Raw genomic sequence first — 15,969 nt, forward strand, 5'->3', positions numbered from 1 at the left:
GATTGATAAGCATTGGGAACACAAGCGGCGAACTTGCCGATGGCTGGGTGTGATAAAAGTTGTTTACGCCATTCTGAATTTACTGACTCGTCGATATTTGAATACAGTAAGTTTTTACCCCGCTATAATAATTCGTAGGTATAGTCAAAGATATTATACAGGGTGGAACGTCACGAAAGACCTTCCCAGAAATATAGCGTCGTTTAAGTGATATAGAATATATTAGTAAGGGCCAGAATCATGAATTAAATAAAAATTAAAAATAACAAATTTACTACTTTTTAACTGTCATGTGGTGATAACCCTATACCATAGTGTGGTTAGATTAAAGCATGATTAAAGGAATCGCTGTCGGGAAAACTCGGCGATTATCAACGTTTATTTCCGAGCGTTGACGTAATCACACTAATGCATGAATGGCGCATAAATATGTCAAATACTTAAATTCATGAAATAAGTGCGAAAATATTAATATCAATTAAGATCTTTAGTAGTTTTAACCATATCTAACAGTATGTTCACATTCACATACGGCGTTCAAATGTTCCTCCACCTCTTACAATGCATGATGCAGCCCACCGTGGCCGAGTATGAGATAGTGTATGCATTAACCTTTGAATTCCGTTCAAAATAGGTACCGCATTCGTTCTTCTAGTCTAGCCGCAAGTTGATCAACACATCATCCACGTTTGCTGGTCATTCCGAGCTGGTTTGTGGCACAATGGGCTGATTGTCAGCAATCGAAATGTCGACCAAAAGCACGTAAAATCGTCCTACGCCCAGTCTGATGCGTCCTACGCCAAGATATGTTTCTCTATGTATAAGAATCAGTCGCATTATAGTTGCATTTCGCGTATGATAAAAGCAAATTTAAACAATCAACAAAGGCATTTTTATCGAATATGACATTAGGTTAGGTTAATGACAATTACATTCTAACCATAGTGTTGATTTTCAACCACGCAAAGAGGTTCGTTAATTATAGGAAATAACAATTAATTAAGTATTTCATATTTCTCATGCACGTTTTAAACCAAAATAATAATCAAACACAATTATTACATGAAAAAAAAAATCCTGTTTAATGTGGGCACGGTTTCAATTTATTCGAAAACAATTTTATGAAATATGTCAAACCTTTTTATTACTCCAGGTAAACATAGGGGTTCATGGTAAAAGAGGTTACGATATATTTTTTTATTGTTTATGACGATTGAGTACTTTTGAGTGATTGTCAATGTCACCATTTGCACTGTTTATTGTCGTTAGTACTATTTAATATTGAGAAATTACATACATACTACACCCAAAAACTAAACAAGGGGAGCCACACGCTTAGAATCGCTTACATAAATCCTGCGACGATTCTTACCGAGTAGCCAGAAGACCTATGAAAACCTACCTAAGGGGCAAAACTTAACATACCTGTCGTCTAACGATTGTTTACAAGTAAGTTCATTGACCCTGTCACCTGTTAGGGTTAGAACAAAGTAGTTTTTTGCATGGGTGTTTAAAGGCCATAATTTAGAAACGGTTGCCCATATTAACATAGTTTCTATGGAGAAAATATAATGCTAAGGCTAAACTATCTCCCATTTCCGGAAAGGTCCGTCGTCAAATTCCACGCTGTATATGATTTAGCAATTGTATACGCTAGGGTCACCCTATGGTGACGACCGGTCTGGCCTAGTGGGTAGTGACCCTGCCTGTGAAGCCGATGGTTCGAATCCCGGTAAGGGCATTTATTTGTGTGATGAACATAAATATATGTTCCTGAGTCATGGGTGTTTTCTATGTAAATAATTAAGTATTTGTATATTATATATATCGTTGCCTGAGTACCCACAACACAAGCGTTCTTGAGCTTACCGTGGGACTTAGTCAATCTGTGTAAGAATGTCCCTATAAATAATATTTATTTTATTTATAGTAGTAGTAGTAATCACTTTATTGCACACAACACAGGTTTACACAATATTTACAGAAATAAAGGTTCAAAGGCGAACTTATCCCTGTAAGGGATCTCTTCCAGCTAACTTTCTAGTAGATGAGGGGAGAATTCAAATTAGATAGACAAACTTACGGAATGCACAGTAACATTTTAAAAGTAAACTAACCAAAATGTCCAAACATAAATAAAATACATAAATAATATTATAAAATAAAATATATGCTATGTTATTTATTTATACTTATTTTGAAGTGTATAAGTACCTATTTTTTGACTGCACGCTGTAGCTCGCGAATTACTAAAATTTCTTATGTAAATTGCCATTGAATAAATATTTAAAAGTTTTACAACTAACGAGTACCTACTCGGTACTTCATCCATGTGAAACTTGTTAATGGCACTACCATACACGTTCCCTCGATTCAACCCCTCTAGTGTAACGAGCAAATAATTAAAACATAGATTGAACTCCTCAAACGGTGACACTTTTGTTCAACAACTTTTAAAAATTATGAAGTATTTAGACTCCCTATTTGTCATACAAAATCAATATTATCTTCAATGGACGCCATCGCCACGCCATATCATTGTGATTGACGTTGCTTGTCACGCCTTAAACTTAACAAAATTCGCAGTACATTGCGTCTTAGAATAAACTTTAAAGTGTATTAAAAATCAAACCACGAGTTATTTTTAAAAGTCGCTGAACAAATGTTGGTCAGTATGAGGAGTACAGCCTACAGTTTAATTTTTTGCTCATATTACAGGCCACACCCGGTATACTCGTACATAGGTACAAAGATTCAATCCTCACGTTATCGTATTGAATCGTTAGAATTAGTAACGACATTAACGATCGACAAGGAGTAGGGTCAATCTGTAATATTTATATAATACCTAGGCTATCAGTTTGCTGAAACAATTATTTTACATTGCTTAATGAAATCAATTTATACTGATTTATATTGTTGATTAAAACTCTACTTCCAATTATTAACGCTCTTTGAATTCGAGACATCAATTCGGAGTAAATTCAAATTCAATCGTTTTGTTTGCCTTGACTTTAGATAGATCTGATAGAAAATTGATTGAAATTCTTGCCGCCCTGACACAGAGTTACAGGAACCAGAACAATTCTAAATTAATAGGTATCAATAAGCCAAATCAATATCTGACAACTGAGCTAGAGTCTGTGCGGAAAGAGAAGAGTCGTAAAATGTATTTCACTACGCTAACATTCTATATCAGTGGGGAGACACTCCTGACTTCGGTCGAACTCGGCTCCGTTCGGCTCAGCATTGCTCCGAGCAATTATTAGGGTTGGCACCACTTGACTTCCTTTTGCGTGCACGACCACAGATAAGATAATCAATTGAATTTTGACAACCCTAAATAGCCGAAAGGGATAGTGCCACATATTAGAAAGGGATAGCATGATTCGACTAGCGACTGATTGGGTACGGTAGTACTATTATTTCTTGTGTGTGAGTGATTCTCAAAATAGTGGCATCTTAACCTGTCATCGAGTTTTTGAATTGAATGTATGTTTATTTGCTCTTTTTCATATGAAACAAAAATGTATCTAGATAAACTAAAACAATGTTTATCGAGGCCAAGTCATTATTTTTATTTAAATTTAATATTTATAAAAAATAAAGACTAGCACTTTTCACTGTAACCTGTCTTGTCCAAAAGCATCGCTCTTCCAGTTTTAGTTCTTTAGATTTTATAAGCACCAATTTATGTAAATAAAATATGCTATATAATAACATAAACAATACCTTTTAAAAGGTACTTTGCACAGGCCTTATATATATTTTTTTTTACAACAATATTCACGCACGAAGTTTGTCCAAGGATATTTTCACTGTTAACCTGTACCAACCTGTACATGCGCGGTACTGTATCTGACTCATACACAGAAAAATTATTTAGATCATAATTATGGCAAAATATTAGGTAAGTATCAAGCTAACCACCGTAGGGTACCATTATGACCCAAGTGTGGTAGTTTCGTAGAGACAAGTGGTTAAAGACAGAAATCTGGGGTTTTGTAACGGAATGTTAACTTTAACTTGTCTCGATTATTTTACGAATTTGGTATGGGGCCTAATGTAATAATATCATTTTAATATTGTATGAAGGTTTATTCATCTATGCTAAAAGTGAGACATTCGTATTATTATCCTTTCAAGGGAAAAAATAAAAATTAATGTATTTTTCACTGTAACCTGCTTAACTTTAACCTGTGTTCAATGTACCTATAGGTTATTGTATGTCTTGAAAATAACTTCTTCATTTTTCGTTCCCTTTTGAAAATTTAGGGTACTTGAAGTGGTAAAACACATTTTTCATTCTTAAAAGTAAAAAAAAATACAAACCTAATACCTTTTTATGTGCAAATAAATGATTATGATTATGATGTCTTTCCCATCACGGAACAATGGTGTTCCGGACCTTTGGGAGGCGTGCGCGGAGCTGAAGCCAACACGTAGAGACCCTTTTGACACTTTAATGAAATGTAAGGGGTACACCGAGCGGAGGCTGCCCTTGCCCGTGTCATGTGACGCACGCAGAGGCAGCACCCGCCAGGGTGTAAGGACTATTGAAAGTTGATGGAATCTAAAATGAACTAGGTTATTGGGTGAAAGCGATGGACTAAGAACTGAGCTATGGGGTAAAAAACCGGACGCCTGCCTAATAAAACGGTATGCAATTTTATTTCCGGCAGACGGTGACTCGCCCTCACAAGATGGGCCCCTACAAAAAGCGACATCTAGGATGGCTCAAGGGCAACACCGGTGTGAGCGGCTCAGGGGTGTCGAGAGGTGTGCGCCGCTTTCTACCCAGTGGCTGTTAACAGCCACTGTGCCAACTCGCGTCTTATGCATATTTCACTTCCACCCCTGGAGCTTATAGCTCTAACGACTCCACTTTGGCCGGCCGGCTAAGGCAAGCCAGAGGCAGAGAAACCTGTCCCACCCACCCTCCTTGCGGGTAACAGAACTCTCCAGGAGCACTCGGGTACGTGAGGTCGCTAATCCCCAACAGCTCGCCACAAGCTGCCTTGCCCTGATTATGATTATGATTATGAGTATGATTACAAAAAAAAAAATTCATTAACTTTAACCTGTCGATGCCACTTTCTTGAGAATCACTCGTGTCTATATGTAATGATGTTACCTAGGTAGCGTCAATATTGTTATTGCTGGACGAGTAATGTACGGCAAATTATCAGTTATCACTGCCAGCCGGGCTAGCACATGATTGGCGCGACAGTATCTCGCGGCGAGATAGACTACCCATCTTTTACTATCAATGTTAATTAAAGAGTAGGTAGTCTATCTCGCCGCGAGATACTGTCGCGCCAATCATGTGCTAGCCCGGCTGGTGACGATTTTCACTGTGATGAAATTGGGGTCAGCGCCTTGCACTAGCACACAGTTTACATGTAATACATGTTTTGATGGAAGTTGTACTCGCGCCAAACGTGATAACGGATAACGGTAGCGTCAACATCACTGTTAAAAGCTAGCTGACAGTTGTCAAAATATAAGGGCTGTGGTCATGCGGTTCGTCACATTATAGAGTCGGACCAAGAAAAGTCTGCAGCGGATTTGGTAGCCAACGCAGTGTGTCTTTTATACCTACGTCATAATTTCATAGAAGTTTGACGTTTAAAATAACACGTGCACTGCGTGGGTTATCCAATCCGCTGCAGTCTTTTCTTGGACTGACTCTAGTTTAGGTGGCTAATTACCAGTCATCGTCAATTTTCCAGCAATTTTGGTGCAGCATAGTAACAATAAAGGATTTTCTTCAATTTTTTTTTAGGGAGAGGATTGGTTAATATTACTGTAATTAACCCTAATTATCTATTCCACCTAGAGTAGGGCATACAGATGCTTTTAACCAACAATGCTGCACCAAAATTGTTGGAAAATTAACGATCACTGCTAATTACACCATCGCCGCACCAGGAAAACGCACCAGTAGGTATCATAAAGTGGGATAGAAATAGGGTTCAAAATTAGTATGGGAATGGGATTACCGTGTTCTACGTGGATGAAGGAAGTCGCAAGTAAAATGCAAGATTTTCGAACGAGCGAGCGAAGCGAACGAAGTTCTTACATTCGACTTGGGACACGCGGCTGGCTAGGGGCACGTCCCGGCATTTCGATGTTTTTAAGCTGAACTATCAGAGGATAGTTTGATACTCAAGAACTTAAGTAAATTTGTTCTAATTTAAATGAAATTGGGTAAACGTGTAGTTGAGGGCATCATATTTCAGTCATTAAATTATGAGCAGGCTGGATCAAGGGGTTATTGAGTTAGAATAGCTCAGAAGGCTAAAAAGCTATTTATGAGGGGTCTTGCTATTCTGGTCATCTTTTTGCAAGAAAGTATGGTCGAGTTTGGTATCAAATGAAAGTGCTCGGCTTGCACTTTTATAATATCGTTTTTATATTTACCATTTTGAAATAATTAGCAAGATAAAAAAGAAATAAAATAAACATGATATTAGTATTTGACATTTGATAAGAAAAATTACGGCTTACCACAGATACAGTTTATTGTAATCTCTATGGTGACTTAAATTTATCAATTAAGGGCTCCACAGAATTTGCAATAAATGCCACGCGGTTTTCTATTAAGTAATTGAATGCAGTGGCATTCAATTGATCTTTTTGGCGAACCGCGAGTTCTCAGTTCGGGGCGAACAACTAGTTAAATAAATTAAACAAAAAAAAAAACCGGGCAAGTGCGAGTCGGACTCGCGCACGAAGGGTTCCGTACCATAATGCAAAAAAAAAACAAAAAAAAAGCAAAAAAAAAAACGGTCACCCATCCAAATACTGACCACTCCCGACGTTGCTTAACTTTGGTCAAAAATCACGTTTGTTGTATGGGAGCCCCATTTAAATCTTTATTTTATTCTGTTTTTAGTATTTGTTGTTATAGCGGCAACAGAAATACATCATCTGTGAAAATTTCAACTGTCTAGCTATCACGGTTCGTGAGGTACAGCCTGGTGACAGACGGACGGACGGACGGACGGACGGACGGACAGCGAAGTCTTAGTAATAGGGTCCCGTTTTACCCTTTGGGTACGGAACCCTAAAAAAGCATGGTACAGTGAGCGGGTCCGTTTAGCAAATTTCTAGATATAATGTCAAAATCACATTTGCCTCTGATCGTGTCTCGCAACGAACGCAGTTAGCAGTGTCGTGCTAAAATGAGTCTGCCACAACTGGGTTAGGGCCGGGCGAGGTTCCTGTTTTAATTATTCGGACCACACCCGAGTCGTGATTTACGTTTGCCGCACGCACGACAACGCACGTCTGAATTAATTCGTTTAACTGACTTTGAAAACGAGTGCTAAGTGATTACGAATGGAGTGGGTTGAGCAGATTAGGGCTGAGCCGCGATTTTTGGAGATTTACGTTAACAATAAAAATTATACGTTTCATTATCCCTTGGTACGGTCGGCGCTTTTACAGCGTTAAGTATCGCGTTTGTACCTGTACTTTATTCGTTAATTACATAAGAGCTTCGGAACTAAGGTTATACACATATGTTTTGGTTTCAGAACAACCTAACCTATTTTTGATCGCCGACTTGATCGCCCCTGAGAAGTAGGTATCTCTCTAAAAAAATAGGTTATTAAAAATAGATGATGAGTTCATGTTACATTTTTAAGTTGATATGTATTTATTTACTTACTATGTTTTGTGATTTATTAATAAATACAAATTATAAATGTTAGTTATTACTTAATATTAATTTCACTAGCGTATCCTATACTAGGTACCCTTTTATGGCAATAAGAATGTATCTCACGAAAAAGTAAGCCATAAAACAGTCGAAGCGATTTCTCTATGTGATAAAGTTAGGTCGCGCTTCACGACTATAAAGTACCTATTTGTTTTAAGCATTGTTATTGCCATTCGGATTCGGAATGCTCCAATTGTTACCATAATATTATTTTATGCAAACAAGGCTATTGGAATTGTGTCAAGAGGGTCTTGCGAAAACAGTTTGCTACTCAAACAAGGTCACAATGAAATACAGGTAACATATTATTGGACACTTGGATACAGTAACATGCGGAGAGATTTGAATAAAATAAAAATTAAAATGAATTCTAGGCTGTTCTGTTTTCCGTGTGTGCATATTTAACCTTCTTAGTTAGTACATATAAAATAACCAACCAACAATAGTTTCATCAATCAGCTGATTTACCTACATACATACTTGGTTTAGAGCTCAAAGGAACCCTGAGGACGCGGGAGCCTACGACGCTGAACTATAGGATCGACTAGGTGTCGCTGGTAAGAATATTTATAAAAGTTATATGTATGTATGTGTCGACACACGTACCTAAGACGCTTTTCTGAATAGCTAGTGTTGGAACAAGTTTCCCTCATGTAAATAATATTTTTTTGATCGCTAACTTGAACAGCATTCACGAACGCTTCCGTCAGCTAATACCACCGGATTATTTGCTCGAGAGTCACATATGTACATATCGCGTGATAGATTCTTCTTGGCACCCGAGGCACAAAGGAAATTCCGTACATTGAGCCATTGCGAGCGAACTATGCGTCGGGGATCGAATTACTTTCGCCGAGTGAAACGTCAAATAGCGCGAGATTGGTAACAGTTGCGATCGCGGGGTTCGGGGCGGTGACGTAGAAGCCAGCATAGATTTCAGAATACAACGCTGCTATCTGAAAGAATAGAGCAGCGCTTTCGTTGTGAAGTGAGCAAAGAGATTTCGAAACCCGAATGTTTTTTAATTTAGTTAAATGATAAAGGGAAAAGGGGTAGCTGATAATTAAAACGCATTACCAATTCAATAATGACAATAATACCTTACATTTCCTTAAACTGTCGAAAGGAACACTTCGTTGAGTTCGGCTTTTCTCATGCCTTCCTAATGTCCGGAACATCATTGTTCTGTGTCGGTGGTGTTTATCGGTATTTGAATCTTCGAGACTCTTAATGTAGTGGGTATGGTTGTATCAAGCATCAAATATAGAACGCGGTCCTGATAGATACTCGGTCGCTCTCTCTGCGACCGTATGTGTATGATCTTATGTCATACATAATTGTCATTAACCTACAGATCAATAGGTTTATTGACAAGAGAATGTGTCGAACGTCTAGATACTTTTAATTATAGAAGTTGCTAGGTATGTGGTTTCGTGGCTACTTACAAAATAATGGACATATGGAAGCCCTGACACTACTTATATCTATGTCGACTAGAAAATGACCATCAGTTAGTTACCTCAATATTAGTAAATAGGTACTTTGCTAATGGCTGGGACATACATTTTTAAAAGTCCTTGAATTTTATATCAATGTATTTTCCACACCCTTTCGCGTGTTTCAAATGTGTCATTTAGTATGTGGTCCAAGATATCAGCAATCATACCAAAAGTACTAGACTATACATTTTAATAATGAACCATTATTCAAATCCTTTGCCGTTTTTGAGACTTACGCTACCTAACTAAAATATTACGTTCTACGTTTGCGGTCTTTTCAGTTGTTGTTTTAGTTGTAGTTTTTGTTATTATACATATAATAAATCACAACAAGTAATATTTTTAGGTGTAGTATTCAAAGTCAGATCAGACTGATTGCATTCTAACTGCAACTCGCGTGCGATCTAATCCCTTAGGTAGGTACGTCAAACGCTACCCAGTACACATGGGCAACAATCATATAAAATTAATATATATATAATTTTGATACATTATCATTAAATAGAACAACGTTTAGTTTTTCTTTTCTTTTTGTTTTTTATTAAATAAACAATATATTTTTCGTTCGCAGACGCTCGCGTAAATGAAATAAAGAGTTTGTCTTATATTTAGTTAAATACCGACATTATTATGTATCCCTGCCAGGGTTTATAACTGTGATAAGGATTTCTTATTTGTCAAGTAGGTAGCCGTTATTTGGATAACTTAGTTCGAAAATTTCTTATAACGTACGTAGGTATTTATTTAAAACTTGTTTTAACATAAAATTATTACTTATTGTTGTAAGCCTAGTTGCAAAAACGTTCATTAGATTACTTATTTTCCGCTTTAAGCCACGAATATGGACAACCACCACCCATAAATCGCCTTTTCATACAAACGTAGGTAGTCCCCATTTCCCTTTCTGGATCTTAACATTACTACGGCTAAGGTGACGCAACGATCCAAAGGGCTCACCTGGCCTCCGATACCAGATCACGTCATGTTTCTTGCGATCTTGCGATAGCTCTCGCCATCGGGCGTCTCCCATTTTGTTGTCCCAAGTACGCTCGTCTCCCATTCTATAACTTTGTATTTTTGGCTCATCTCGGCAGCCCTTTCCCTGGACGAATAACAATGTTTGCCGAGCCATGAAAATCAATCTGAATAATAATAACTCATAAAGAAATTTAAAACAATAAAATACAAATTATTAACACGATAACCATACGATAATATTAATTTGATTGATATGTCATAAATGGCATAATTCACTCGTATGGGCTATGGACTAAGGTTGAGGTTGGCAGCACTTTTTATTTTACTTCGTGTAAAAAAACTCAGAAATACCTGTATACCAACATGACAAATATAATTTAGTTTACTTTAACTTACGGATTATTTGGTCTAATCTGTAGCACCGCCAAACGAAAGCAACCGAGAGTTCCCGAGAAATGGTCGAAGTCGTAAAATGAAGATTGTTATGAAAATTTCTTTTCCTTATTGTAAATTAAATACGCATCGAAAGCGATAGTTTTTATCTTCTAGTTTTATTCTCATATGTAGATAATAGATTTAAACAGTTTTTTCTTATCATACGCGCGTTGTATTCGAGATACGTGTCAAAAACTTTTTTAGAAATATGTAAGGCGCCATCTCTCTTCTTCGCTCGTTTTTTATCCCGTTCTGGTGGTTCAATTTGATATATATGATTAAATAGAATATAATTTTAAATCAATTTTTTAACAAGCAGATACGTCTGCGAGCGATATTCCAAATTTTATATTAAAGGAAAAAATGGAAAAATTTACGCTTCCGGCAGGACTTGAACCCGCATCCTCCACAATCCGTGTGTTGCTCTTAACCAATTGAGCTACGGAAGCCTACCAGGACATCGCAAATCTTTCCATTCCTTTCTTCATGTAAACACGCCTTTTCCATTTTTTTGCTTTAATATAAAATTGGGAATATAATTTTAATTTAATTTAATTAAAACTATCCGCTACATTGTTAATCTTTGGGCCAGCTGTTAATATGTATGTCATCTTTCTGACCCGTTAGTTGGCGGTCACACGACGGTTAAAGTTTAAATTATAGCTTTTACTAGAATTACGCCAGTGCCATTATATTTTATGATCCAAAGACCGATATTAGGAGAATTATACCTACACATTACTTTTACTGTCATTGGGCCCTATGATTATCAATTTTCTACCTAATCCTTCCACTAAGCCCGAGTTCATGTGATAACCAATTCAATTAGAATTTAATCCTAAATCTATTGTTTGCTAAAGATTCGCACACGTTCTCATAATTCATTCACATTTTTTTCTGACAAGAATTACACATAAGTAGCAAACTGAATGCCTTCATGTAGACCGTGTCCACTATTTACCTGTCAAACATTGGGAAAAAAGCAGACTTTTACTTGATGTGGGTTCAAACATAGGTAGAAAATGAAACGATAAGGTACTCAATTACTTATTACGTACAATTAGAATAGAATAGTTTTTTATTCGTAAACACCTGTAGACAATAGACATACATAGAAAAAACATAGTGAAAAATAAAGTGTCACTAAATGGCCCCATCTCAGCATATTGCTGGCGACTTCCAGCGCTGATCTTCCGATCAAACCATCAAGTGAGAAATAATCACGGAAGGTAAATTACGTTTTAATATGTATAATAATGCATATTAAAAGAAACGATAAGTAAGAGTTTGTTTTTGTTTGGATAATTTTGCATAAAAGCATGTAAGTGCGCAAAATACATAATTGTTTCTTCTAAATAATAATGGCAATACATAAAATGCCCATAATTAAAATTTATAATCTCATCTGCCTGTCTTAATTATTGGTGCATCTCGCTCGTACGTGTTTTCTAAATACCTATTACTGTTATTCAGATAAAGTTGAAAATCATATTTTTTGGTATTAAAAGACATAGGCATGTACTAGCTTAGCTTTAACCTTTCTGAATTAATTAGGACAAAATGTGCCACGGAAAGTGATTCTACGCTACGTGACCAAAATCTTCGTTTTTCTACTCACTCAGTTTCATCGTTTGTTAGACATGCGATTTTAATCATCATTGGCCACATCATCTGTTGTAAGTAGATGCTTGTTGCGGCACTGGGTTTATGGGGTCCCGCATCACCGTTGATGGCTATACCGGGTGTGGCCTGTAATATAAGCAAAAAATTTAACTGTAGGCTGTACTCCTCATACTGACCAACATTTGTTCAGCGACTTTTAAAAATAACTTGTGGTTTGATTTTTAATACACTTTAAAGTTTATTCCAAGACGCAATGTATTGCGAATTTTGTTATGTTTAAGGCGTGACAAGCAACGTCAATCACAATGATATGGCGTGGCGATGGCGTCCATTGAAGATAATATTTATTTTATATGAAAAATAGGGAGTCTAAATATTTCATCATTTTTAAAAGTTGTTGAACAAAAGTGTCACCGTTTGAGGAGTACAATCTATGTTTTAATTATTTGCTCGTGTTACAGGCCACACCCAGTACAAAGTCCTATAGCAGCGCGGCATTTCTTGTCGTGTGAGTCCGCAAACAATTGATAATTTCACAGGTAGGTCCTTACCGTGTACATCGCTAAGTATAATACATAGTTACGTCGATTCCTTTAAGTATATAATCGTTTACGAAAATTACACGTCAGCGGTTAAGGGTTAAAAGGGCTGTATTTAAAAATGTATAATTTGTTCAAAGCTTTGTAATTAGTTGCGCAATGCTTACATTTCAAACAATGAAAGGTTGATACCGTAAAGGCAAATGGTGCATAATTTAGTACCTCTCATGTTGGAATTGAATTTCAGAGGAAACAAATTAATTTTCGTTTAACGGTACAAATATGAAACAATATTAAGCTGAGTTATAGCTAATAGAAATAATATAGGCTATTTCGATTGATCACCTAGCGGATTTGTTATTAAACATAAACAAACCAGAATTATGTTTTATATATTGTACATTATACATCGTGATATGTATCATTTTAAATCAACCTTTAGGTTATATGAGTATTTGTTATAATAATCCATATGTTTATATGTTATAATAATACCTAATGATTTCTGATCAACAAGGATATACTCGGTAATCGGTAATAGACAGTAAAGATAAGTTAATGTCAGGTTCTACCTGACACAATAAGGTGACTGCTATAGTTATTGGCCACTCCTTACAAATCAGAAAGAAACAAGCTAATATTAAGAGTGGCCAATTACTATAGCAGTCACCCTACGTGTTTTTTTGATAGTAGTTATCTTATTCACTCGTAAGACGCACTTGTTTATGCATTAAGTACTTAAAGTTAGATGTTTAGTCACAGTTTTCTTCGTAGGTATAGCTCAAAGACAGTAGGTTAATTTAGAGTATGTTGTGCTGTTCGCTTGTCTCGGCGTGATCATGAATAGTCAATAGTTGTCACACATATTGGTCCGTCATTAATTGAATACAGACCCGTGGCCCCGTAGCAGGCAAAGCTGCCCCCTGCGGCAGGGGACTCGGTGAACCACGCCTAGACATTTAATTACTTACTAGATTATATACGGTATGGTGTCAGTCATGTTAAAGGGTTGTCGATGTTTCTATTTTGAGTATTTTTCGAGTTTCAGTAAATTGTACCTTAATAATCAAAGGAAAATGTATTGTGTTTATTCTGTATTTTAATATATTTTAAAGCTTGTGATACCTTTATCTTTTATTATGGCCGCCATGCCCTTAAATATGTAGAGGTTTCATCATTTCATAATAAAACTTCGCATTCAACTTGACATCGGTATGTATTGTGTCGCCGTATCACAATTAAGCCTAAAATGATAGTTGTTTTTACAACAGAATTAAAATTTGCTACTAATTTTGCTCCTTGGCATCTGACGTAACGTTTTGGTTGTAGTCGCCATTATTCTATTTGGCTAACTATCAAATTTCAGACTAGCATCTGTTCCAAAGTTGCTGTAATATGATATTAGGTACCTACTCCCCTGGTAAGCCTTTTTAGTATTCATGTATTCCAGAAAATATTTTTACTATCAAATTAAAAGTAACAAAATACTTGAGTGTTCAAAATGAAACAGTCTCAAAGATGTAAATAGGTACTCAAAATATAGGTACCTAAGTATAGTATAGAGACGTCAACTAATATTTATTTATGTGTTAGAAGGTTAGAACTATAATCCTTATATTTAACCAATCTATCAAATTAATAACTATTTGCGGGTAAGGACAAGTGCTAAAATCTTCATATAGTTAATTAATATTAAAAAAAAATATCAAGAAAAAAACAACATTAATAAACGAATGTCAGTTGCCACTAAGAATGCCACTAATGAATGTTGTTATGAGATCATGAAGCACATTATGAGTTGTAACAGACAAGGGAGACTGATTTGATTCAACAACTTGTTTTTGATACGATCTTGATACAGTTCGCAAGCACCTATTAGCGTGAGCCATCTTCAAGATATCATAATAAAATCAAAACTGTAACAAATCTGAATTGGGCTCCAATCTGTACAAAAGCACGGTTATGACGCGTATCTCAGCAGCCACCCATTATCATTAACAACGAATAAGAACGCTAAAATATTCAACAACGCAATTTAACTCTATACCAATCCATGGCACAGCCCTAAAACTAATTAATATGTATTATTAATTCATTGTACTGTCCCAACAATATCTATTGAAGGAACGTCAGTTTGTCGCCACTATATTGACGTCGGGACGTTTCAACAATTCGCGATGGGTAAGTCAATTTATTAAATATGTACTTCTTCTTCTTCTGCTGCCATGCCCTAGCGGGCGTCGGCGGCCACCTTTGCAAAGTCTTCTCTATTCTTGGCCAGTCTTGTTAGCGTACTAATTACCATAAAATTAGATTACTGACATATTATTATTTAATTAGTAGTATACTAATTAGTATTTCAGTATGTTTATCTATATTAACGTTTTGTGTTGTATGGTTATATTCAATTCGACTTTTCATATTTTTTCTTTGCGCCACCTACCGTATATTGTCTTTGTTTATTTTACTGTACATGTAAGCTACGAGTATGTGAGGTGTGCAATAAAGAGTATTGTATTGTATTGTATTAAGCAGATGTGATAAGGACTGATAGACCTTCAACCAACAACGCCGCTTGCCTCATTATTGTTGTAGATAGCTATTAATTATATTTGAATTTTAGCTTTGTGCGCATACTTTTATGGGTATTTATAAATTCTATGTATGCGTAAATTTAGCTTTCCCGGCCGCTCTCATATGCATAAGGGCATAGTAGGCATGTACATATTAAGGATAACTCATGCTAGACCGGGCCGGGGCCGGGCCGGAGCTTCCGGCGCTTCGTTTTCTATGGAAAGCACCACGTGATCATCGATCAGCCGTCACAGAAAATGACATGTCGGACGCCACGGCCCGGGCACGGCTCGGTTTAGCGTGAGTCATCCTTTATTATATTAAAGCACACCGTCAACGCTATCTAACAATAAGTGATCCGTTTGAGAAGGTTTACGTTAGAGGGTAGGTACTTAAAGAGGGTCTACGCACAGTCAGCAAAGTTATTAGCTTAGCATCTCTGCATACTAATTATATGTATGCAGGGGTGCTCAGTTCGGTTTAGCTGACTGTATATTGAAACTAGTTTTCCAATCAAAATGCCGAATCAGTTTCCAAGTTACAGTTGTATAATTTTATGGTTCCTGTACTAGTAAGGCTTGTCCCGCAAGTAATA

At 36.5% G+C, this 15,969-nt stretch overlaps 1 protein-coding gene and 1 long non-coding RNA gene across 2 annotated transcripts in view; both read left to right on the forward strand.

Annotated features, from left to right (window-relative positions):
- The window catches only part of LOC134804124 (uncharacterized), a 181,357-nt gene that overhangs the window by 37,168 nt on the left and 128,220 nt on the right, over positions 1-15,969 (forward strand). The gene's annotated exons all lie outside the window — the stretch shown is intronic.
- LOC134804042 (uncharacterized) overlaps positions 14,924-15,969 on the forward strand; it is a 126,721-nt gene continuing 125,675 nt past the window's right edge. The window contains exon 1 of the mRNA XM_063776931.1: positions 14,924-14,981. Coding sequence (XP_063633001.1) covers positions 14,978-14,981 — 4 coding nt within the window. The 5' untranslated portion in view covers positions 14,924-14,977. The remainder of the gene's footprint in view (positions 14,982-15,969) is intronic.

This window comes from Cydia splendana, chromosome 2 (genome assembly GCF_910591565.1).
Source record: "Cydia splendana chromosome 2, ilCydSple1.2, whole genome shotgun sequence".
In the NCBI taxonomy this organism is placed as follows: Eukaryota; Metazoa; Arthropoda; class Insecta; order Lepidoptera; family Tortricidae; genus Cydia; species Cydia splendana.